General features: G+C 52.7%; 1 protein-coding gene across 1 annotated transcript; it reads left to right on the top strand.

The window, feature by feature from the left end:
* The first annotated feature begins 8,240 nt into the window (after positions 1-8,240).
* TECTB (tectorin beta) lies at positions 8,241-25,161 on the top strand. Its single transcript, XM_078859952.1, has 8 exons — positions 8,241-8,325; positions 15,763-15,953; positions 17,295-17,449; positions 19,392-19,464; positions 21,420-21,523; positions 22,405-22,488; positions 23,441-23,603; positions 24,454-25,161. The coding sequence occupies exons 1-8, from the start codon at positions 8,241-8,243 to the stop codon at positions 25,159-25,161; spliced, it is 1,563 nt and encodes a 520-aa protein (XP_078716078.1).
* Positions 25,162-25,609: the final 448 nt, after the last annotated feature.

Below are 25,609 nucleotides of genomic sequence, written 5' to 3' on the forward strand. Positions count from 1 at the left end.
CCGCTGACCCGTCGGGATCGGCACGGTGGCGAGGCGGGAGCGTAGAGGAGAAGGAGGAGGAGGTGGTGGTGGGGTGGATGGGGAGGGAGAGGAGGAGGGGGGGGGGTGACCCGCCTTTGTCTCTCCCCGCCATTATTTATCGGAGACCGGGCAGGTGTGGAGCAAGCCTGGCACACGAGCGGGCCGCTCCCAGTCGCCCCCAGTCGCCTTTGGCGCTCGCGCGGGCGAGTCTCCGCCAGCGAGGCCACCGGCTCAATTTTGCGCCTATTATTCTAGAAGAAATGTCCATTGAAAGCGCTGAATGGCTTGGTACACTGAAATTTTAATCATGGGGCGATGGGCAGGGGCAGATAAAATGAAGAAAAAAAAAGGGAGCGGGGGGGGCCAAACCCAGCTGGTGGGGCGGCATTAACGCTGCGTCACCTGCGGAAGAGGGAACGTTGAGCCCTCGCGTCTTTCAACGCACGCGAGACCCGGGGCCTCGCCTCGCGCCAATAGAAAACGCCACGCTGCTGCAAGGCGAGAGTTTGATGAGAGAGTTAAACAGAAAGAAAAGATAAATCGGCCCTTCTTCTCAATACGACTCGCTTTAAGCCTCTCTTTGGAAAGTTTAAGCGTTTTGGTCACAGCCCTCCGCTTTAAATTGCGCAAAAGGGGTGCACAGGAGCCTGGTTATTACACTGATCCAAAACGATTTTAAAACTTTTGTTTTAGAGTCCAGGGGGCTTAAATCCAATTTTTATAAACGTCCCTCAACTTCTCCACACATTAGGCAAGCCCGTGGCTGAGCGTTGCTTTGTTTAGTTAGATGAGAAGAGGCGAACCGCGCCGTGCCGCGCGGCGAGAAGACTCCATTTTTACGCAATAACTTCTCGCCGTGCCCGTTCGGTTAAACACGCGATCGCCACAGTTTCTACGTGCAAATTATCGAACATTCGCAAACCGGGAACCTATATGCTCGAGTGATTACCGCGTACTAGGTTTTTTTTGCTTGTTTCGTTTTGTTACAAACGAAATCGCGCTTGTTTTATCCTCGCAATCCGCAGCGGCTCGCCGTCACCAAAAACCACCGCGTGGCTTCAGTCGCGCCGCTCAGCGCTCCCGCGGAGTCCCGTCACGCGCCTTCCTCTGCACCGTATGGCTCCCGGGCGGCTGTGGCCGGGCGAGCAGATGGCCCCAGCGTGCCTTCAGACAAGGCGCGGGGGGCTCCCCCCCCCCCCCCGTTCAAGCCCCTGATCCACCGTTGAAAACCGTCGCGCTGGAGCGCAGCGCGCAACCACGGCATGCGGCAGGCGGGCGGGCGGGCGGCGTCTGCCCGCGTGGCGCAAAGGCTGATCCGCCGTTGACTCGTTCACTCAACCCGGGAGGCCTCCATCTATCTCCCCGTGAGAGAGCACAGCTCCAAATTAAGTTAGAGCGCAGCCGGGCGCACGGGATAGAGGAGGCGAACTCAGGTTCACTGTGAGCCGCGGCTCTGGGTCTCCCGTTGTGCGCGTGCGTCCGTGCCGTGTCCACGCACGCGACTCTGATAAATATTGATTTGATCGGTTGCGCGCATCGCTGTCCGGTGGGAACGTTTTCCTCGAATGGCCCGGTTCCCCGTGATGTTTCGTAACAAAAAATGACAAAACATCGCCCGTGTAAGAATTGCCCAGATCATTTGAACGCGTCTGAATTTAAATACCGTGTGCATGTGAGGATGAATGGGTAGAGCGGCGGTGCAGCGGTTAGGGCGCTGCTCTGTGAACAGCCGATCCTGGCCTCTCCCCTGAATTGACCAGCGAGGTGAAGTATGGTCCCATGCCCGACGTAACCCAGGTATCGTGGTGGCTTGTGGGGGCTTCACCCATCGTTTGTTTGATTATGGTAGGGAATTCATGTATTTGTTATGACAGTTAACGCGTGCAGTCCATCAGTTTATAAACCCAGGGTCGTGAACTCTGTAAGCGTTTTGTTTTCCGATTCTCAGCGATGAGCACGACAATGACTTCAAAAATTGCACGACTCAACGTTAAATATCCACACAGTATATATATACTGTATATAGATGCCCTTGAGTGTAAACGACGTGGAAATGTTTCGTCGAAATTAAACGGAATGAACTCTGCGAACGGGCCAGGAGGCAGACCAAGGTATGCGGGTGACGTTGACCTGAAGCGGCGCTCCTGCTGCGTCGCGCATGCCGCCTGGCTGTTCATCGCGAGGCGGTTAACGAGTGCCAACTACAGCCGGCTGGAATCACCCTTCCCCGCAACTGTTGCACTACTAAGTGGACACATTATACATCAGTGCGTAGGCAGTGCACTGCTTAGCACGCTCGAGCTGCGATCCATCGGTCGCGAGTTCGATCTCTTGGCGGGGCAGTTGAAACAATGCGAAGGTTCCTGAAGTGTGCGCTCCCCCCCACCACACCCCAACTTTGTTCACACAGGTCAGGGGTGAGCAACCTGCGGCTCCGAGTGGCGCATGCGGCTGTTTAAGGACCGCTGCTTTCGTGGCGTGTTTTTATTAAGGGACCACCACCGTCTCGTATTCACCACGCAGTGCATTGTTGAAATATTCCGTTTTTTTTGTCACCGAATTCCAATTTTTTTTTAAATGTCTCTTCTTGTTAGTTGGGTTGCCGAGCCCTGACCCAGGAGTATACACGAGTACACGAGTTAGTGGCGTGTGGTGGGGTAGAGTGTGGGTACGGACACCTCTTCCAAAACGTTCAGCCGGCGTGGAAGAGTCGATCCCAAGTGCCGCGGTTGACTGCCCGAGATGACCAACAAAGATCCCCCATGGAGGCCTCAAGTCCTGTTAGTGAGCACCTATAAAGGCCAGCACCATGCCCGGCCGCCTTTGTCTTCCTTAGTGACGATGTTTACGCACCGCACCAGGTACTCATTTGAGGCTGAGTCAACTTAGGGGAAGCCCAGGACCGGCTCAAATAAAACGTCAATGGCGTTGGTGGCCGTGAGTGGGAATCGAACTCGCGTCGCCAGGTTCGTAGCGCAGCGCTAACCGCTCGACACGACCGCTCGCCACGCTGAGATGACACACACACACACGCGCACAAACAAAGACAACGATTCTCCGTATAGCCTGAACAGACTGTTGGGGAAAGTGCTGTTAGCCAGCACCTATGACGGCGGGCACGGCACACGAGGGGGTGGGTGACCAACACCACGCACGGCCGCCTTTGTCTCCCCAGTGGCAATGTTTTACACACCGCCCCAGATACTCACTTGAGGCTGAGTCGACCTAAGGGGAGGCCCATGACCGGTTCAGATAATCGTCACTGGTGTTGACCGTGAGCGGGAATCGAACTCGGGTCGCCAGGTTCATAGCGCAGCGCAGCGCTAACCGCTCTACAACTACCGCTCCCCACACTCGCACAAACGGACACACGCACTCGCACACGCACGCACACACACAGGCACGCACACGCACGCAGGCACATACGCACGCACACACACACACGCACATACGCAGGCACACGCACACACACAGACACACGCACGCACACACACACGCACGCACGCACACATACACGCAGGCACACACACGCACACACACACGCACACACACACGCACACACACACAGGCACACGCACGCACACACAGGCACACACACACGCACACACACACGCACACACACGCACACGCACACAGGCACACGCACGCACGGCGACCTGCTGCAGTCGCGAGACTCTCGAGGCGCGCGCCGTGGCGCTCTGGAGGAGAGATTTGCGACTCCACGCGGGGCCGCGGCAGCTGTTGGAGCGGCACGCGAGCGCGGCGCGAGCGCACGTGAGCGAGCGAGCACCCCTCGCACGCAACCCCCGCATCCACGACCTCCTCGCTCGTGCAACACCCCTCTATTTGTCAGCCTTATTTATTTATTTACGTTTCGCTTTTGTGTGCGTGTCGTGTGTGTCGTGTGTGCGCATGGTTCTCTCTCTGTGTGTCGTGTGTGCGCATGCATGGATGTGTGCGCGCGCGCGTGCTGTGCGTGCGCGCGCGCGTGCTGTGCATGCGCCGAGCGGATGGGCGCGCGTGAACGCGCACGTGCGCGCGTGAACGTGCGTCCGAAGCGTGGACCCTGAGCGAGCATCACCATCGTCATCAACAGCGCCACGATTCTCATCGCGATTATCAGCACCCTTTTCATCATCACGTTCGTATGTTATCGTCTTACTCGTTTTGTTTTATCCGTGTTCTCGCATGCCCACTCATCAATGGATTTGAACCAAGAATCCCAATAGTCAGTGTTATACAACTCATCGCCAACCCACTTGCTGTACTACTTAGCACATCCCAGCCACCTCGCAGCCAAGCAAGCGGATTTTTTTGAGTTGTGCAAATCCGTGCGTAATCCGCCAGGCCACCACGCCTGGCTCAACGGAACCCTCGTCTCTATAATCTCTCACCTGGTTATAAAGTTATTCACGATGTGAGACTTTACCCAGAAAAGCCTCGCTAAGTCTGATTTTTTTAAAAATTCAGAAGGGTCCCTGCTACATTGGGGGGGCGGGGGGGGGGGGGGTGCGTTTGAACGATTCCGTGAGCGAGTGTTTGACTTCGTGGAGGAGGAAACCAGAGCCTCGAGAGAGAAGACTCCGCAGCGTGCGAGGGGGTGACACTCATTGCCTCACTCTCCCTCGCTGACGACAACTGGCAAGCCGTCGGTGGTCACCCATCCAAGCACCAACCAGACTCAACCCTGCTTAACTTTCAAGATCTGACGAGATAGGGCCAATTTAGATCTACGTGTGTGTGTGTGTATATATGCAGGGTGCTTCAAAATGTATTTGTACACTTCGGAGAATTTGCTACAACACCACAATGAATGTGCCTTCGGGCTCTGCAGACCACCTGGAGAAGATTCCAGGCACGCGTTGACAATGATGGCGAACAAGTGGCAGATTCTTTGACTTTTTAAAGCTATTAACATTACATTTGTTATCACGTTGCAGTGTCTTATTATCCGTTCTTTTTCCATTTAAAACGATCGTCCCATTTATGTGTTAAAATTGTTTTGAAGCACACAGTATATGTCTTTGTAGCGCACGCTTTGCTACGAACCCGGCTACCCGAGTTCGATCCCCGCTCACAGCCAATTCCAGTGACGATTATCTAAACCGGTCATCGGCCTCCCCTAGGTCGACTCAACCTCAATTGAGTACCTGGTGCGGTGTGTAAACATCGCCATTCAAAAGACAAAGGCGGCCGGGCGTGGTGCTGGCCACCCACACCCTCGTGTTCCGTGCCGGCCTTCGCTAACAGCACTTGTCCCAAAAGTCTGTTAAGGCTATACGGGGGATATTTATCTTTGTCTCTTCACCTAACGAACCTCGATGCACGTGACCGAGTGACCCCCCCCCCCTACTCATCCACGCCCTGCCTCCTGTGAGCACTGCAGCTCATTAACAAATCAAGGACCAAGAGCCGACGTGGTTAGCTGGTTGGATGAGCTAATTAGCCCTCTCTAGCTCAATGCATTACATACAACCGTGGGGGTTTCAGTGCACAATTAACGACTGGTGACAATTTGCAGGGACCAACCGTGACTTCAGCCCGCTCCCCCGATTTTAAAAGCCACGAGTCCCGCATCTGCTCCAACCCATAGCGTGCATACGCAAATGCCAGCTGAATGTTTCTATCAGGAGTTGGTGGATCACGTGCGTAAGCCACCCAGACCCCCTTCGGCTGTGTGTGGAGGGGGCCAGGAGCTGTATGTATGTTGGAATTCTTTCACACCATACCTAGCCAAACGTGATAACACTGGTCAACACACTTTTTCTGGCATAAGGTGTTCCGAAGGTTTTAAGGTAATTTTGGGGTGCTGATTCCACATCTGGCATCAGTTTTTGTCTATCACATGAGGTTTTTGAGATATCAAATATTGCATTTTCAATAAAAACTGCAGAAGAAAAATATTAAATAAATGTGGATATCTACATAAAATTATATTATAAACACACTATCCTAAAAATACAGCACCATATTTAACACTAAAGCAGTCATTGACTCGCAACAACTTGCAATCATAAGTGACAGAGTTAATTTCGGGTAAAATAAATGAAAATGGGGTATGCCGATAGCTTAAAATGAGATGTGATAGAGCGAATCTGAGATCAGATTTGGAATCAGCACCCTGAAATTAGTCCTCTGTTAAATAAATTATATTATTTCGATCCTTTTCTCAATATAATCCTGGACGAAGGTCCCCTCCATACCGTGGCAGTCATGGGGGTTGTTTGACCATACTTCACCACAACGGTCAGTGTGAGTTTGTTGACGAGTTGTAAAGGCGAGGAGCTGTTCAGGAGCTGTTCCTTGGGTAAATAAAACTCTTTGTTCTCACAAAGTGGAATGGTCCAAATTAACAAATTCAGGGCCATCCTGAAACCTTACTCAAACGTCGAGGCTTGGCAAGGCTTTCGGGGATTACATGAAGATGTTCGTAAGTTTCAAGCGTCTTGTTATTGCATTGACTTGTCTACTCCAACCGTATACAAAACAGCGACGTCTGCCTGGTCTGTCTGGTTCCCCATGCCTGCCCTTACCGCATACGCGTATCGTTTCAGCCACCCCCTCCCCCCATGCCCCCCAATGGTTTGGGAAACACAATCCAGACTCGGCCAGGCTGAATTTTAATGACACATTGTATAACCACCGTGAGGCAGAGGAGAATACACCTTCAGTGGAGTCAGACAGGACCGCTCCATTCAGGGGCTGGCAAACGGGATTATGAGTCGAGAGGCCCACGGATATACTGTACGCTACAAAAAAAAATACTTCACATTGTTATGCAATTTATTTGTGTGCGCGTGTCTGTGTGTCTGTGTCTTGTGTGTGCGGGGCTATAGCGGTCAGAGCGCTGCGCTACGAATCCCGGCGACCCGAGTTCGATTCCCGCTCACGCCCGCCAACACCAGTGACGATTATCTGAACTTGTAATTGGCCTCCCCTAAGTCGACTCAGCCTCAAACGAGTACCTGATGTGGTGTGTGAACATCACCACTGGGGAGACAAAGGCGGCCGGGCGTGGTGTTGGCCACCTTCCCCTGCCTTGCCGGTCGTCATAGGTGCTCGCTAGCAGCACTTGCCCCCAACAGTCTGTGCAGGCTATACGGGGGATCTTTGTCCTTGTAAGGGGCTGGCTGCATTCTATGTCTGCTCTGGTGTTCCAGGTGGTGCAGGTAACTAAATGCCGAATATTGAACTGACGTTGACAAAAATCGCACGGAATGCGCCCGATCTCCTAAGATTAAAGTAGCGCTGAGCCCAGATAGCGCTTGGATTGGCGACCAGCACGCACGTACTATGTGTTGCGGGTTCAAGGTGTGGACATGCTACGTGGGGAGTTTGACAAATGCCATTGCTTTCCTCTAAGTACGCCTACGGAGGTGCACCCTCCACACCTTTTACCCAACCCGTGCTGAAGAGCGGCACGTACGCACGTACGTACGTTGAACTTCTTTCGCACCCTACGTATCCAACCGTGCTAATATCGGAGGTGCGGCTCGATGGATCCTCGTCAAGGAACCCCCCCCCCCTACCACACACACACGGAGTCGCGGGGAATAGGGTGGGGGGGGGGTAACCACATGAGAACAAAGAGCTGGAAAATGAGGGGCCTCATTAATCCCCTGGATTAACAAAAAGGTCCGTGCGTGTACCGTGCGCACACAGCGATGGGAAGGAGAATTGACCACCGTGGCTATTCACTCACCAACCCCCCCCCTCCCCTCGACTGACTGACAGCTGCACTTTGTGGCGAAGATGAGTGCGGGCCGCGCGCCAGCCACACAGATCACCGCAACTCAATACGGGGGGGGGGCGGTGGGCGGGGGGGGGGCCCGCCCGATCTTCCTCTTCCATGCCACAGCCTTTGTCATCTTGCACCACCACGCTCATTAGGACACCCAAAACCCGTGCCCCGTTGTCTTTGAAAATCTCTCGGAGTGCGCAAGACGCCCCGGGCTGGGAGGGCGACAATTCTGTACCGCTCATCCGTAAACAGCACTCGGGAGAGGAGTTTATCTCGTCGCTGACGAGTTGACCACGTTAAAGTGAGAGGGAACTTTTCGCAGAATCTGCGCTCCGGTCAGCACGGCGGTGGAGAGAGAGAGAGAGACGAGAGCGAGGAGAGACAGAGAGAGAGGCGGTTTCATGTAGGCGAGCGTCGCGAGAAGATGTGGCGTGCGTGGCATGAGGGTTCAGGCGGACGACGCTCAAGGAGACACCACATGGAGGAGGCTGTGGGCATCTCCGTGGCGGTGCTGGCGCTGATCGTGGCTCACGGCGCGCTGGGCTGCAGCCCGCAGAGAGCAGGTGGGGTACCCACCACCACCACCGCCACCGCTACCATCACCACCACCACCACCGCTGCACGCCACCACAATATCATCAACTCTATTGGCCTCCTCGTGCGTAATAAGGCGGCAGGGGGGGAGGGGGCTCATCCTTCCAGCTGTTTGTGATGCTGTGAGCAGCTCGCTAACAGCACTTGTTCCAAAAGTCTGTTAACTGCTATACGGGGGAGGGAGGGAGGGGGGGGGGTCTTTGTGGGCAGCGGTAGCGTAGTGGTGAGCGCACTGCGCTACGAACCCAGCGACCCGAGTTCCATTCCAGTTCGCGTTCAATAACCAGTGGCGAATATTTGAACCGGTCCTGGCCATCCGCTAGAACGACTTAGCACTGGGGAGACAAAGGCGGCCGAGGGAGGTGTCGATTAAGAAAGGGCCGTACACATTGCATGACGCCAGTAACATCATCATCAGCAGCAGCAGCCATGATCAATCCACCGCCGGATGAAAGCCTCTCCAAACCATCGCCTCGTCCTGCGCTACGATACAATCCAGTCGAGCCCGAATAATTTACAGACAAATTCCTGATTCCATCGCTCCATCTCCGCAGTGCGCGGTTGGAGGCGTTCAGTCGCCGGCGTGCGTTGAGCGAATTCTTGTTACAACGCGCGCACTTTGATGCCCACTGCCCTCATCACGGACCGCACAAAATAATGCAGGGGGGGAAGGAGGTTTCCCGGCGTAAATGATCGCAATGTGAATTGAGACGATTTCCTTTGAATGCGTTCGCTCATTTGGGGGCTTCTCGCTGAGAGCCCCAAGGCGAAGCGCCCACCCCCCCTCCCTCCTCCCCCCCCCCCCCCCGCGTGAGAGGGTCGCTGCGTGCCCGTGCGCCAATTGCGCGCGCACCCAACCATAAGCATGGACGCAAACTCCGTTCTGGGGTTGCCACCTGCTCCGTAATGAACATTTATGTACAGATGTGTGTGTGTACGTGTGTGTGTGTGTGTATGTGTATATGTGTGTGTGTGTATGTCTGTGTGTGTACGTGTGTGTGTATGTGTATATGTGTGTGTGTATGTCTGTGTGTGTATGTGTGTGTGTGTACGTGTGTGTGTGTATGTGTGTGGGGTTTTTTTTGTTCTGGGGAGCGGTAGCGTAGCGGTTAGCGTGCTGAGCTACGAACCCGAGTTCGATTCCCGCTCACGGCAGACACCGGTGACGATTATATAAACCGGTCCTGGGCCTCCCCTAGGTCGACTCAGCCTCAAATGAGTGCCTTGGACGGTGTGTAAAATAATTGCCACTAGGGAGACGAAGGCGGCCGGGCGTGGTGTTGGCCACCCACCCCCTCGTGTGCCGTGCCGGCTCTCATAGATGCTCGCTAACAGCACTTGCCCCAACAGTCTGTTACAGGCTACACGGGGGATCTTTGTCTTGTGTGTATTAACAAACCCCCCTTTTGTCAATCCACTGCTGAATGAAGGAGCTGACGTCCGCCGTGCAGGTCGTGGGGATTGTTTGAACCATACTTCACCACGATGGCTGTCTTGTGGGCGGTTGGTGAAAACGTGGATGTGCATGCACGTGAGCGAGTGTGCGGATGCGGGGAGCGGTGGCGTGGCGGTTAGCGCTGCGCTGCGCTGCGAACCCCGGTGACCCGAGTTCGATTCCCGCCCACGGCCACCAACACCAGTGACGATTATCTGAACTGGTGTTGGGCTTCCTCTAGGTCGACTCAGCCTCAAATGAGTTACCTGGTGCGGGGTGTAAACATCGTCACTGGGGAGACAAAGGCGGCCGGGCGTGGTGTTGGCCACCCACCCCCTCGTGTGCCGTGCCGGCCTTCATAGGTGCTACTCGCTAACAGCACTTGCCCCAACAATATGTTACAGGCTGTATGGGTGATCTTTGTCTTTGTGCGCAAAGAAATACAGGACAAGGAAGGATTTTGCTGGTACTGCCCGCAATAGCGCACGGCCGCCTGCTTAATTGTATGTACTGTATGTATGTTGAACTTCTTTCGCACCGTACATAACCGACCGTGCTAATTGGAGGTGCGGGGGAGGGAGAACAAATAAACTAAACACAAAAAGCAGTTCTAAAGAAATTAGTTTTTAATCTCTTGTTCGCCCATCCATTCACTCTGCACGCCCCACCTGGTTTGTTTGGATTTCGAGCTATGGTGAAATTAGGGGGAATGACCGATTCATTATTTGGACATAGGCAGATACAAATGTACTGCATAGTCAATGCCCACGATTATCCAACAAGCAACCTATATGGGTTGTTTTTGTAATAATGAAGAAACAGGCTGGCGACCTATTGTTCAGAGAGACTATTACGCACCAATACAGAGCTTTAGAAAGCGTATTTTTACATACCGCAGAGAGAGCGAGGGTGTGTCTGTGTGTATATATCGGGTAGAGTGGTGGGGCAGTGATTTGGGCCCATACTACGTTGTAAGCCCAACGAACGGAGTTTTCGATTGTCGGGCTTGGCATCACATCGTCGCCCTTAAATGCATCATCGGTTGTGGTGCCCTTGGATGAATCTGTTCACTGCCTTTTAAAACGCTCGCATCGTCAATTACAGCCATCACGGGTGCAATACGAATCTCGTGCCACTCTCCCTCGTGTTGACATTGACGTTGGAAGTTCCAATGACGGGGGCACAGCCCGTGCATGTTGCGATCGACTTGCATTATTGCATGATTGTGTGTATACGAACCTGGCGAAACGGGTTCGATTCCCGCTCACGGTCAACACCCAGTGACGATTATTTGAACCGGTCCTGGTCCTCCCCCTAGGTCGACTCAGCCTCAATTGAGTGCCTGGTGCGGTGTGTAAACATGTCCACGAGGGAGTCCGGCCTTCATAGGTGCTGCTCGCTAACAGCACTTGCCCCTACAGTCTGTTACAGGCTACCCTGGTGGATCTTTGTGTGATTGTTGAACATTTTTCGCGAATCGTGATACTCGGATGTGCGGGGAATGACACCCCCAGTGCATTGACAGCCACTTTGGAGGAGGGGTTGGGATGCAGATAGAGACCCCGGTTCAGATTGAAGAGCCTCAATGAGCCGAGATGAATGCAGTGCAGGATATAATAGCAACGAATACATTTTGAAAAACGCACGTGGGCAAACGCACAATGGGGATGAGATAGAAGTTCATGGCTATGGCACCTTGACAGCGCCCTTGATGTCCCTGAATACACACGCGCAGACACACACAGACGAATATCCCCCCTGCACACGAGGAGGTGGGTGGCCAACACCACGCCCGGCCGCCTTTGTCACCCCCAGTGACGATGTTTACACATCGTTTACACATCGCCACTGGCTCCTCATTTGAGGCCGAGTCGACCTCGGGGAGGCCCAGGACCGCTTTTGGTACTCGTCACCGGTGTTGGTGGCCGTGAGCGGGGAACCGAACTCGGGCCGCCAGGTTCGTAGCGCTAACCGCTGCGCCACCGCTCCGTGTTACCCAAGACTCCAGCGGGCCTCGTGTTTGTTGTGGTTAAGTTAATGAAATGGACACGCGCGCCTGCCGGCGCGGCTACACTGGAACACGCGTTCACGAGATAACGCGAGGTGTCAGAGAGGGTGGAGGTGGGGAGGGGGGTGGACTTGGGGGGTGGGGGGGGGTGCTCATTCACACACACACACGCTCACCCAGTCATCTCGAGGCCGACCGAAACTGAATTTATGGTTTCGGCCGAAAACGAAACCAGACCGAAAGTTAAAAATTTACTTTCGGCCGAAACTGAAAGTATGCCGAAAGAGGCCATTTGCCAACTTTCGGCGCCGAAACCGAATTTCGATCGGCCTCTACAGTCATCCACACACTCCTTCACAAATTCAGCCTGTAACAGACTGTCGTGGCAAGTGCTGTTAGCGAGCACCTATGAAGGCCGGCACGGCACACGAGGGGGGGGGGGGGTGGTCAGGACCATACCCGGCCGTCTTTGTCTCCCCAGTGACGATGTTCACACACCGCCGAGTCGACCTAGGGGAGGCCCAGCACCGGTTCAGATAAGCGTCACCGATGTTGGCCGTGAACGGGAATCGAACTGGGGCCGCCGGGGATCGCGCTCACCGCTACACACTCTCACATCCTTGCACGCACACTTCAGATCATCCACTCACACACACGCTTCATCACCCACTCACCCTGTCACTCAACTCACTCAGTCCCTCGCCCACTCACTCCTTCACTCAATTCTATCCTGGTTACTCATCCTCACTCACTCACTCACGCATTCACCCACCATCTAGCCCACTCGCCCATTCATTCTCTCACCCACTCCCTCACGCCTTCACCCGCTCACCCTCTCATCCACTCACTCGCCATCTCACCCTTTCAGCCGTTCTCCCCCCGTCACTCACCCGATCACCCTGTCGCCCACTCACCCTGTCACCCACTCACCTCGTCTCTGACCCTTTCACCCACTCGCGCGATGACTTGGAGCGGTGGATGCGGGTGGGGTCAGTGGAAAGAGCCACACGCCGTGGCGCTTGGCTGCTCTGATCATCACTAATTCACCCCTCCGTCTCGGGTGTAAAGCCTCCAACGCGGCGTTTTTTCCAGCGTCGGGGATTTGTTGGTCGTGTTTTATTTAACCCCCCCCCCCTCTGCTGCTGTCGATCCCTCCCGGCGTTGAACACCGGTAACGTCGCTCGCGACACGACTTCGACAGAGGATGGAGATGCTGCGGCGTTAGCTTGCAGTGCGCAGGCGGTGCAACTGAACCGGGTCCCGCGGGCTGAAGGGGCTCTGTAGGGGCAGGAATTTAAGAGGGGCTCACCCCCGCTCCGCTCCCCCCCACCCACAAATTAATTAATTGTACCAGGACTCCTGGCAACCACCCACGCCACTTGTATGTATGTATTATATTAGACTTCTTTCGCGCCGTACGTAACCAACCGTGCTAATCGGAGGTGCAAACAACCCCCACTTGACGGAGTCAGAGGACGCCTCGGTTTTAACAGAGTCAACGGGCTGGTAAATCGGTAGCAGGCGTTCTCTCGGCTTTAGCGTCATACTCCTCGTTGATTGAATATCAGACTTCGTGTTTGAGTTCACCACCCTTCAAAATATCAATATTGTTTAGGTATAGGTTTAAACAAATATATAGTCATCAACTGTTCCGAAATGTCGGACGACACGAAATTGATGAGTTTGTACTCTTTATATTTTAGTCGATTATCGTCATAAATGGTGTGCAAATCTTAAGTTTACCCGCCCTTCCCGAACATCAGTAAAAATGGTGTAATGTACTCATGAATTAGCTGTGTAAAACTTTATATATGGGTTTCTAAAGATATATATATACAGGTGGGAATTTGTGGATCTAGGGTGTGTGGGTATTCAGTCAAGAAATGTACCAGGCAGGTAAATGCCACCTTATATTAACGATTTTAGGTTCGTATGGTACAGTACTATATACACAGCATCATGTATTCGGAAGTTTAGGGATTCCAATGGGCCAAAAAGTCGAATCTTTAATTCAGTTTTGTTCTTACGTTTAGGCAATGAAGCTAATACAAATATAAATGTTCGCTGTTATAGTCGCGTTTTTCAAATTATAATAATGGGGTTTATTGGTCAAATATTCGAAGCGTGTGTGCTGTGAGTCATCACACTTTATAGTTGATGATGCACCGCAACTGATGACGCGCGCCCTCTACCGGCCACAGGCAGGATCAGGTCCATGTCAAAAGTGTTCCCATCAAGAGTTACGTTTCAGAGAAAATTAATTCACATCTTAAGCCTGTGGACAAGTCTTCCGGAAAAAGCATGCGCTCATCTGGTTTCGTAATCAGATCTGAGGCTGGAGGGCTGAATGGGTGAGTTAAGGGGGGTTGAGTGTGTGACCACGTGTCTTATCCAGGTGTTATGGGCTGCGTCGCTGCTACTATTTCAGCAGCATCGGTGCAGTGAAATCCATTGTTTGTGCTCTACTTACACGCTCATAAATATACGGCTGCCACTCACCTGATCGGCGCGGTGAAATACGGTGAAACAACCCCCAATGTCTGCACGAGTACAGCAGTGGTTTGTCAAAAGGGCTGTTGCTGTTTCTTGTGCAGCAAAATAAACAATTCTGTTTGGCGTCTGAAATTAGTTTAAAGGCCGTCTCTGGTGTAGGCCAATCCGTTTCGAACACAGCGCGTACATATACTGTCAGAGCATGCGAATAGGTTTTCCACATTTTTTCTGGTAACAAAACAGGTGTTAAGATGTTAAAACACCAAACTGGAACCTTTTAGAAGGAATCATCTCTGCGTTAACCACAATACTTGTGGTCAGAATGCAAACAAAAAAACGTACTCTGATAACATATAAACTTATTGGTCCACACCAGAGACAGCTTTCTTTTGAGCCTAGTCTCAAAACGGTGTTAGACCAGAGGACGCCAATCTCAAGAGACAGTGTGTCAAGTCGCCATTGCACATGCACACTGGGTTTGAAACTGCTTCTAGATTTGAAGCTTTCGTGACTGCAAGGATTCATATTCTTAGGTTTTTGTCGGTAAAGTCACGTAGGTCAAAATTTGTAATTAATAAAAGTAAAATAAAAATTAAATAAAAATCATGTTTCGGAGGCAATACAAGCTTCCGTCTTCAGGTGGAACCGTCACAGCACGATAGCTGTATCAAGTGAGAGAAATTCCAAGAAAACAGTCCTTGTATATATACCAGAGGTGGGACAAAGTCATTGTTATGCAAGTCCAAGTCGAGTCGCAAGTCATCAAATTCATGACTCGAGTCTGACTCGAGTCCAAGTCACATGACTCGAGTCCACATCTCATAGGTGGGACAAAGTCATTGTTATGCAAGTCCAAGTCGAGTCGCAAGTCATCAAATTCATGACTCGAGTCTGACTCGAGTCCAAGTCACATGACTCGAGTCCACACCTCTGATATATACTGGTTGAGGGTAGGAGGAGCCAAGGTAGGCCCTGAATGTTATTTTTTTGTGAGGTTCGGTGCGGATGAAGCACGCTGTTATTTTACTTGTATTAATTGATTTATTAGTCATTTGAATTGTTTACCTACGTGACTTTACCGAAAAAACCTAAGAATTTGAAACTGTACATTTCGATTTAAAGCTTTCGTGACTGCAGGGATTCATCTTCTTGGTTCTTTCGGTAAAGTCGTCACGTAGAAGGGAAGTAATAAAATAATAAAAATGAAACATAATAAAATAATTCTCACGACGTTTCGGCCACAACGCAAGCAGCCGTCCTCAGACGCTGTCTCCCCGACAGACCTGTTCTTCACCTGAGGACGGCTGCTTGCGTTGTGGCCGAAACGTCGTGAGAATTATTTTATTATGTTTTATTTTTATTATTTGATTACTTCCATTCTACGTGCCTTTACCGAAAGAACCAAGAAAATGAATTTGAAACTGCTCCCTACCTTTCCCCCACCACCTGCCCAACCTCCCCACGTGGCAGACTACGTGTGGGTGTCGTGCTTCCCGAACACCATCACGGCGACCGTGCTCGAATGCCCCTTCGGCTGGACGCTCGAGACGCTGCTGCTGGGCGGAGTTTGCCTCAACGGGGTCAGCAACCAGGGCTTCTACAAGTTCGTCATCCCCGACCTCACTCCCAGCGACTTCAGCTACTGCGGCACCCAGACGCAGGTCCACGCCCGCCCGCCCGCTCACTCGCTCGGCACACTCCGCTCACTGGTCAGGGCCGGTAGCCTGACTTAGCGTGGGGGGGCAGGGGGGTGGCTTGATCCCACCCCCCCCCCGCTGCCCGACCCTCCCCCTTGCCCCCCCCCCCACCCTTGGGGTCAGAGCTACGAGTTTGGGGGGCACCCCTTGAGAACCACCGTGAGATATCTTTCCAGCAACAGTGTAAAAAGAACAACTTGTACTCTTTGGTTTTTTTGGTAAAGTCACGTAGGTAGAAACAAAATGAAACAATAAATAATAAATCACGACGTTTCGATCGCAACACAAGTGGTCGTCCTCAGGCGGAAATAGATAATCCAGCAGTGGAACTGCTGAACCGGCGAGTTGCGATCGAAACGTCGTGATATATTATTTATTGTTTTATTTTCTTTTTTTACCTACGTGACTTTACCGAATGAACCAAAGAGTATGGATTCCTGCAGTAAGAACAACTTGTGTAAAAGAGCAATAATTTATTTTTATCAAAATGCTTTCATTTAAGTTCCACATTTTTATTGTTACTTAAATGGAGGAGTAAAGTAATATTGCAAAGAGGTACGAAATGCAGTCGTAGTGGCTGCATTTTTGCGAAGACAAGGCACCCCTACAGCGTTAAATGTTCGAGACCGTGAGCATGACGATGTGATCAGGCAAGAGGAGGCGGCGATATCCAATAGCCTAGGTACGACCGTGCGAGACAAATGAAATATTGGGGGCGGGGCACCACCTGACCGATTGCCGCATCTCCTGAGCTGATAATGTAGTAACGACGTCTCTGGTCAGGGCAGAAACTCATTGCCAGCCGAGGAACGCTGGGAATCTATTGGTGTGATAGGGTAAGGGAACTTGGAAGTGCAGCTTAGAACGTGGCAAGAAAGCGTTGCAGGCGAAAGGTGTTTGTTGATGGGTGGTGGAGGAGGGCAGGTTTCATCGACAGGTGTTTATTGGCGTGGTACCCCAGAGGTCAGTGACTGAGAGGGATGGCCTAACCCAGGGAACGGAAACTAAAATGACAAAATAGGCATTATTTTCTAATTGGGTAAAACAAACTCAATATTTCAAGAGCCGCGACGCACGTGTCTGCGAGACGGTGGTCCTTCGTCAACAACGTCACGAAGCAGCCGCACGCGGCCCCTGGCCTCACCTAAGCTCACGTCACACGGTGGGAAACGTTGAAACCCAGGTGTCGACTGAGCGATCTGGCAGAAGGAAGGGAGAGATGGCCACCGCGCCCTTCTGTCATTCGTTCCAATTCATTTCGCTCCGCGTTGTCTCACGAGGAGTGCACGTGTGCTCCCCGCTCAGCTGGTGAACCAGCACGGCACGCCGACCTACGTCTTCACGAACTGGATCACCTCCAGAGACCAGGGTGCCGGTGTGCGCTTCCAGCCCGTCAACTACACGTTCAGCTGCAGCTACAAGGCTCGCTACACCATGGAGACGGCCGCCTTCGACCAGAGGCAAGGAATGCCCCACGTCCGGGCCATGGCTGGTCACGCCGCCGCTGTGCTGGTTACGCCGCGGTGGCGAGATGTTCACTTTTCTAAAGGGGCCTCCGGTTTTTCCCTCCACATTTAGAATCGACGCGCGTTTGAGAGTATTTGGCTGCGATACGTTTCCCCGTGATAAGCCCTTTCGTTGATCTATCATTTGTGGCCAGGTCGATTTTGAAAAAGAGCTATAGTGCTCAGTGGGTCTCACCTGGACAAATACAAAAAAAGTTAGTATGTCCATGCCGTGCTCTCTGAGACGAGAATGCGAATGTGTAGAAATGTTTTCAAATAATAATGAACACTCCTTTGTCATAATTGTTTTTTTACACTTCTATCTGGCAACAAAACTGACACCTTTTTTGCAAGGAGTCATGTTTACATAGACCACAATACCTGCAGTCATAATGCAAACAAAAAAAATAACTCTGATAATGTGCACTGTCCTTGAAGTTGATTGGTCCACACCCGAGACAGCTTCCCTTAGAGCCTAGTCTCACATGGGTTGGACCAGATGACGCCTTTTGGCGTCATCCTTGTAAAAAAGGTGTCAGTTTTGTTGCCAGATAGAAGGGTAAAAAACCAATTATCATATTTTTACTGGCAAATGAGGTTCCAATGGTGTAAACTCCTTTGTCAGGCTGCTGCCGGTTGAAAGCCCTCCTCGTGCCGCGTCGGTCGTGGGCGATTCTTTGACCATTCTCCGCCACACCAGTCAGTGCTGGTTGACGAAGGAGGGTGAGGGGATTGGGACGGGCTCAGATATCCCTCTCCACCGATGTGAGCTGCGAAAAACATTATTTCCCTTCTACGTGACTTTAATAAAAATAAAACATAATAAAAAATGTTTTATTTGTATTATTTTATTATTTCCATTCTACGTGACTTTACCGAAAGAACCAAGAAGATGAATCCCTGCAGTCACGAAAGCTTAAAATGTAATTATTTTATTATGTTTCATTTTTATTATCTTATTATTTCCCTTCTCCGTGACTTTACCGAAAGAACCAAGAAGATGAATCCCTGCAGTCACGAAAGCTTTGAATCGAAATTTAACTGCGAAAACCAATTCAGGTTCGCGCAGTGTTGCGGACCACTGCGCCACCAATCCACCTTTGAAGCGTAATGTAGATATTTCAATGACGATGATGAGGCTGAGATCTGAGCCTCAGTAGATTTAGCACAGTGGGGCCAACTCTTGCTGGCACGTTGGAGGACCAGTATGTGACATTGACACGTGGACTCAGAAACACTACGTTCAGTTCTCTGCATGGACCCAGAACGACATTTTATTTCAGTTGATGTTTCATTTTTCATTGCCTGTTAACGTTAACCATTAGTGCAGGTTGGTTGTATTCATGTTGAACTTCTTTCGCACCGTATGTAGCCAACCGTGCTAATATGAGGTGCGGGGGAGGACAACAAACTGAACACAAAAAGCAGTTCTAATGAAACGAGTTTTCAATCTAGATGATTTAAAAGTGCATAGCTCCACCAGCTTCCTAATATCGGAAGGAAGAGCGTTCCAGACGGCCGCGGAAGTGCATCTGAAAATGCACGATCCAGTGACCGTCTCTGTTCGATGGTTCGCAGCCAAAAGCCGCTGTGAGGATGACCGGAGTTCGCGTGATGGTTTATGCTCCTTAACGATCGGCGAGCACTTTGTGTGTAATGAGTTCGATCTCATGATTTACTCGTTCGGCTACCGGACGCTAATGCAGCTCTGTTGACACGGGCCCTGGAACAAGGAATGAAATGGGGGGGCCCTCTGTTCAATTCCATTGAGCTTAAGGATCTGGGCCCTTCTGGCCCGTGGGCCACGGTGCAGTTGCACCGCCTGCGCACTTTGATGAGCCATGCCACCGACTGTAACCCACGCTCACACTGCCACGCGATCCTCTGCCGTTTGCAGCGTTGCGACAATATTCGTCAAGAACGGCAGCTGGGGATCCTTTGAGAGTCAGCTGTCTATGAACATCTTTTCTGTGAGTGTCTGCACGTGCACACGCACTCTGGCAGCCTTTATGGTATCGGGGTGCCACGGTGGCGATAAGTTGTCTCCCTCGCCTGGTATACAGGAGGTCGTGGGTTCAACCCCGACCTTGGCGCCTGCATATTTGGAGTTTGCGTGTTCTCCCCTGGATTTTTCTGCGGGAATTCCAGTTTTCCCCTCCACATTTAGACTCAACATCACGCGTTTAGAGTATTTCGCTGCTATATATTTCCACACGACGATAAGCCCGCTTCGTTGAGCTGTCCTTTGTGGCCAGGTCGCTTTCCGATAAAGAACTATGAAGCTCAGTGGGCCTTACCTGGTAAAATATTCATACAAATTTAGAGGCCCCAAAAAAATAGACATTCTCCAAAAAGCATGATATGGGCCCTATAATGGGACGTTGGGCCAGTACATCTGTCCACTGTGATAATGGGGTTCCACTGCAAATGTATTATTCAGGCAATTGAACAAGTCACTGCCACATACCAATTGCTTCCGATATTTGTCTTACCATAAAGTCTGCCACACCACACGTTTATACTGCGCTCGTACAAAACTATGGATTGTTTCACGTAGAATATTCACAAACTACTTCGTCGTCGTGTGTGCTGAGCTTCTTTAACGTGCAGCGGGTTAAAACGCCGTGAAGTTTAAAGTCACTCTCTAGTTAGAACCTCGATTATCTGATTGCAAACTTAGATTTCTTGTCGGTGTACGAGGCGCGTGCACTCCACGTGGTCCCTGCTGTGTGTTTACGAATTTCTGCACCGTGGAGTGAACAGCGTCGCTCACATTTCGTTTATTTTTCTCTTCTTTCCTTCTTTTTTTCCACTCTCTTTTTCCTTAAGGGTCCTACGGATAACGGACGCGTTCGGATAATCGAGGTTCGGAAAACTTTGACGTTATGACCGCGAATTTTGAGGCCAATGCATGAGGCTGCGGTGGCTATCGTGTTTTGTGGTTCCCTGCATCGTTTTGAATGTTGGGGTAATGAAGCCCCTTTAAATTTAGAATGGAAATTGATTGTCATTTTTGTAAGGGCACTGACGATAATGAATTGAGGTGTGCTGTCAATTGAGTCGCTCATTTGCATGGTTTGCGTGTGTACCGCATTTCAAACAATGACGTGACCGTTTTTCTTTAACACCGTAAGGTAAAACGCTTGAAACGTTACAGTAGAAATAAGATCGCATTCCTAAATCCTAAAGAAACGGCCCTTTAACAGCTTTTAGCTCACCAGCATGTCAGTTCACCAGCGTTCACCAGCATTGGTTCAAGCAAGCTTGACTCTGCTGATGATCCACTCGGATTTGCTGGCACTGAATCAATGCTGCTGAAGTCATTCGCTCCCAGAAGGCCGTGTGGCTCGATGGGCTGTGTACATAATACTTTTATTTTTAGTTTCACGTGGAGAGACGAGACGTATGGAGGAGGCGCGTTGTCCGCTTATCTCCTTTCTAACGTCTTTATTACGTTCGTACACTCCGTAAGATAGCCCCAGTAGCGTATTTTCACGAACGTGTCATTTCCAGCAAAAAAATAACACAGCCACGTTAGTGGAAAAGTCTCGTGGCACGAGAATTAAGGCTTCGGTTTACGTGCGTGTGTGCGTGTGTGTGCGTGTGCGTGCTTGTGTGTGCGCGTGTGTGTGCGTGTGTGTGCGCGTGTGTGCGTGTGTATGCGCGTGTGTGTGCGTGTGTGTGCGTGTGTGTGCGCGTGTGTGTGCGCGTGTGTGCGTGTGTGTGTATGTGTGTGTGTGCGTGCACGTGTGTGTGCGCGCGTGTGTGCGTGTGTGTGTGCTTGTGTGTGCGCGTGTGTGTGCGTGTGCGTGCGTGTGCGTGCGTGTGTGTGCGCGTGTGTGCGTGCGTGTGTGTATGTGTGTGCGTGCGTGTGTGTGTGTGCGCGTGTGTGCGTGTGCGTCCGTGTGCGTGCGTGCGTACGCAGAACTCCAAGTTCTCGGTGCTGAAGCCGGCTCCGTTCATCGTCGACGCCACGGACATCGGCTCCACCGTCTTCATCGGCATCGAAGCCAAGGGGCTGAGCCGCCGGTGCGGGAAACCCTCGCTGGTCCTCGGCAGCAGCCTCCTCCTCCTCCTCGCACGGCCAAGCTGAGCCTCTTGCCTCCTCCCAGTCGCTCTGCTGAGATGTGGCTCCCACACCCCCTCCCCACCCGTCCCCACCGATGCCACAGATGAACTCACGCACAGGGAGGGAAGGTTGCCTCCTGTGTTGAATACCAACGTGTGAGAGGAGCCCCTACGCCGATTCGCCAACAGGGGGGGGGGGGGGAGCGGTGGTGATGGTTGGCCTCTGTGTCTTGGCACTACCGTGGCAAGGGCGGGGTGAGGCGATGTGGTGCAGCCAGGGGCTCCTGATAGGGGTGTACCGTGGCCGACTGAGTAGCTGCAATGCGGCGTTCTTCGTTGCAAGGATCGTGGGGCCACGGGCGGTCCCTGGTGGCCTTTAGTGTAGCCCCGGACAATGCACGAAGAGTGAAAACGCCCTCCTCCCCCCGCCGTCATCATTGTGCCGTCATGCCCAACAATAGTTTCACACTGACGATGTCTTGTCGACGAAAGCGGCGCCCACCTTGGATAACGAGTGAAGGACGCTGCCGGGATGGGCTCGAAGCGAGCAGTGGCTGCTGGTGGCTTTAAACAATTTCGGTGGGGGGCGGTGCAGGCTCCGTAACACCAACGGGGGTGGGAGGGAGGGAGGGGGGGGTGCTTCCTCCAACTTCTCTCTTTATTTTGCTGTCTCTCTTGGTTCTCCGCGTCTATGTTGACTTTTGTGTCTCTTCCGCTGCCCCGTACATTGTTGTCATCAATAGTTGCATTGTCGGCACCCCTGGTCAGCCACGACGATCGCCCCCCCTTAGTCCCGAGACTGGTTCCTCCGTGGTCCTGACAACGGGATGTGTCTTTGGCAGATTTAAGATCGTGATCTCAAAGTGCTGGGCCACCCCTTCCACCAACAGCAACGGCAGCATGAGCCTGTCGCTCATTCACGCAGAGTGAGTCGATGCCAACCGCTTGTCTCAGTCGCAAGCTTCGTCCTCACCACTTGGGGCGTCTTCAAGCGGCTCTCTGCCACGTTGGTGCACGTGGCGACCACGGTGGCGAGATGTTAACTGCCTCTCCTCGTGTACAGGAGGTCGCGGGTTCGATCCCTTGACCCTGACGCACGTGTATTTGGAGCTTGCGGTGTCTCTTTCCACGTGGTCGTGTGAATTTTTCTCCGGGTCCTCCGGTTTTTTCCCCCGCCGCGTTTAGAAACGTGCGTTTAGAGCATTTGGCTGCTACTATAAATTCCCACGTGTGTGATATCGGCCACTTCGATGAGCTGTCACGTGTGGCCTGGCCGCCCTCTGTAAAATAGTTCATAGCTCAGTGGGCTTTACCTGGCATAAGAAAATAGTTTAGTGTCGTTCAAGAAACATGTCCGTTGAGAGGTTCATATTCTTGGTTCTTTCGATAAAGTCACGTAGAAGGGAAATAATAAAATACTATACATATAAAACAATTAAAATTATCACGACGTTTCGACTGCAACACAAGCAATCGTCATTAGGTGTGACATTCACAGCCCATCGGAGTAGCCTCTTGCTGTGGATTTCACACCTGATGATGATTGCTTGTGTTGCAGTCGAAACGTCGTGAAAATTTTTATTGTTTTATATTTATATTATTTTATTATTTCCCTTCTACGTGACTTTACCGAAAGAACCAAGAATATGAATCCCTGCAGTCACGAAAGCTTTAAATCGTTGAGAGGTTATTTATGAATGTTTTATTCGTCACGAATGTTTCACTAATTTAAAAGAACTCCATCACCATTTGTTTCGGGGGCACGTGTTTACGCGTCAGAGTTGCGTAACTTCACGTGAAAAAAAACACGGCTATTCTAGGCGGCTCTTCAAAAAAAACCGCGCACCCCGTAAACCACAAGTCTGCTCCTGCACACAGATGTCCCAGTGACAGCACCGTGGTGATCTTCGAGAACGGACACTCGCAGAAGTCGACGTTCCAGTTCAGCTCGTTCCGCTTCCGCGACGTGAGCGGCACGTCGCGCGTGTGGCTGCACTGCGAAGTGCGGCTCTGCGACAGCCACCGCGCCTCGTGCTCCAAGGCAAGGCCCACCGGCGACACGAGAGGGCCTCATTACAACCCCACGGCCACGTGGCCAACGACATCTCCTGCTCCACTCCCGACTCCCGCGGGCCAACCGCTGTCACGCCAATAAGTGACACGTCAACCGCTGTCACGGCAACCGCTGTCATGGCAACCGCTGTCACGCCAACCAGTGTCACGCCAACCGCTGTCACGCCAACCGCTGTCACGCCAACCAGTGTCACGCCAACCAGTGTCACGCTAACCAGTGTCACGCCAACCGCTGTCACGCCAACCGCTGTCACGCCAACCACTGTCACGCCAACCAGTGACACGCAAACCAGTGTCACGCCAACCGCTGTCACGCCAACCGCTGTCACGCCAATCGCTGTCACGCCAACCGGTGTCACGTCAACCGCTGTCACGCCAACCGCTGTCTCGCCAACCAGTGTCACGCCAACCGCTGTCACGCCAACCAGTGTCACGCCAACCAGTGACACGCCAACCAGTGTCACGCTAACCAGTGTCACGCCAACCGCTGTCACGCCAACCGCTGTCACGCCAACCACTGTCACGCCAACCGCTGTCACGCCAACCAGTGTCACGCCAACCGCTGTCACGCCAACCGCTGTCACGCCAATCGCTGTCACGCCAACCGGTGTCACGTCAACCGCTGTCACGCCAACCGCTGTCTCGCCAACCAGTGTCACGCCAACCGCTGTCACGCCAACCAGTGTCACGCCAACCAGTGACACGCCAACCAGTGTCACGCCAACCGCTGTCACGCCAACCGCTGTCACGCCAACCGCTGTCACGCCAACCGCTGTCACGCCAACCGGTGTCACGTCAACCGCTGTCACGCCAACCAGTGTCACGCCAACCGCTGTCACGCCAACCAGTGTCACGTCAACCGCTGTCACGCCAACCGCTGTCACGCCAACCGCTGTCACGCCAACCAGTGTCACGCCAACCGCTGTCACGCCAACCGCTGTCTCGCCAACCAGTGTCACGCCAACCGCTGTCACGCCAACCAGTGTCACGTCAACCGCTGTCACGCCAACCGCTGTCTCGCCAACCAGTGTCACGCCAACCGCTGTCACGCCAACCAGTGTCACGCCAACCAGTGTCACGTCAACCGCTGTCACGCCAACCGCTGTCACGCCAACCGCTGTCACGCCAACCAGTGTCACGCCAACCGCTGTCACGCCAACCGCTGTCTCGCCAACCAGTGTCACGCCAACCGCTGTCACGTCAACCGCTGTCACGCCAACCAGTGTCACGCCAACCGCTGTCTCGCCAACCAGTGTCACGCCAACCGCTGTCACGCCAACCAGTGTCACGCCAACCAGTGTCACGCCAACTGCTGTCACGCCAACCGCTGTCACGCCTACCAGTGTCACGCCAACCGCTGTCACGCCAACCGCTGTCACGCCAACTGCTGTCACGCCAACCAGTGTCACGCCAACCGCTGTCACGTCAACCGCTGTCACGCCAACCAGTGTCACGCCAACCGCTGTCACGCCAACCGCTGTCACGCCAACCGCTGTCACGCCAACCGCTGTCACGCCAACCAGTGACACGCCAACCAGTGACACGCCAACCGCTGTCACGCCAACCAGTGTCACGCCAACCTTTGTCACGCCAACCGCTGTCACGCCAACCGCTGTCACGCCAACCAGTGACACGCCAACCAGTGTCACGCCAACCGCTGTCACGCCAACCAGTGTCACGCCAACTGCTGTCACGCCAACCGCTGTCACGCCAACCGTTGTCACGCCAACCGCTGTTACGTCAACCGCTGTCACGCCAACCAGTGTCACGCCAACCGCTGTCACGCCAACCAGTGTCACGCCAACCGCTGTCACGCCAACCGCTGTCACGCCAACCGCTGTCACGCCAACCGCTGTCACGCCAACCGCTGTCACGCCAACCGCTGTCACGCCAACCAGTGTCACGCCAACCAGTGTCACGCCAACCAGTGTCACGCCAACCGCTGTCACGCCAACCGCTGTCACGCCAACCAGT

The sequence above is a fragment of the Lampetra fluviatilis genome, chromosome 9, assembly GCF_964198595.1.
Source record: "Lampetra fluviatilis chromosome 9, kcLamFluv1.1, whole genome shotgun sequence".
Taxonomy (NCBI): domain Eukaryota; kingdom Metazoa; phylum Chordata; class Hyperoartia; order Petromyzontiformes; family Petromyzontidae; genus Lampetra; species Lampetra fluviatilis.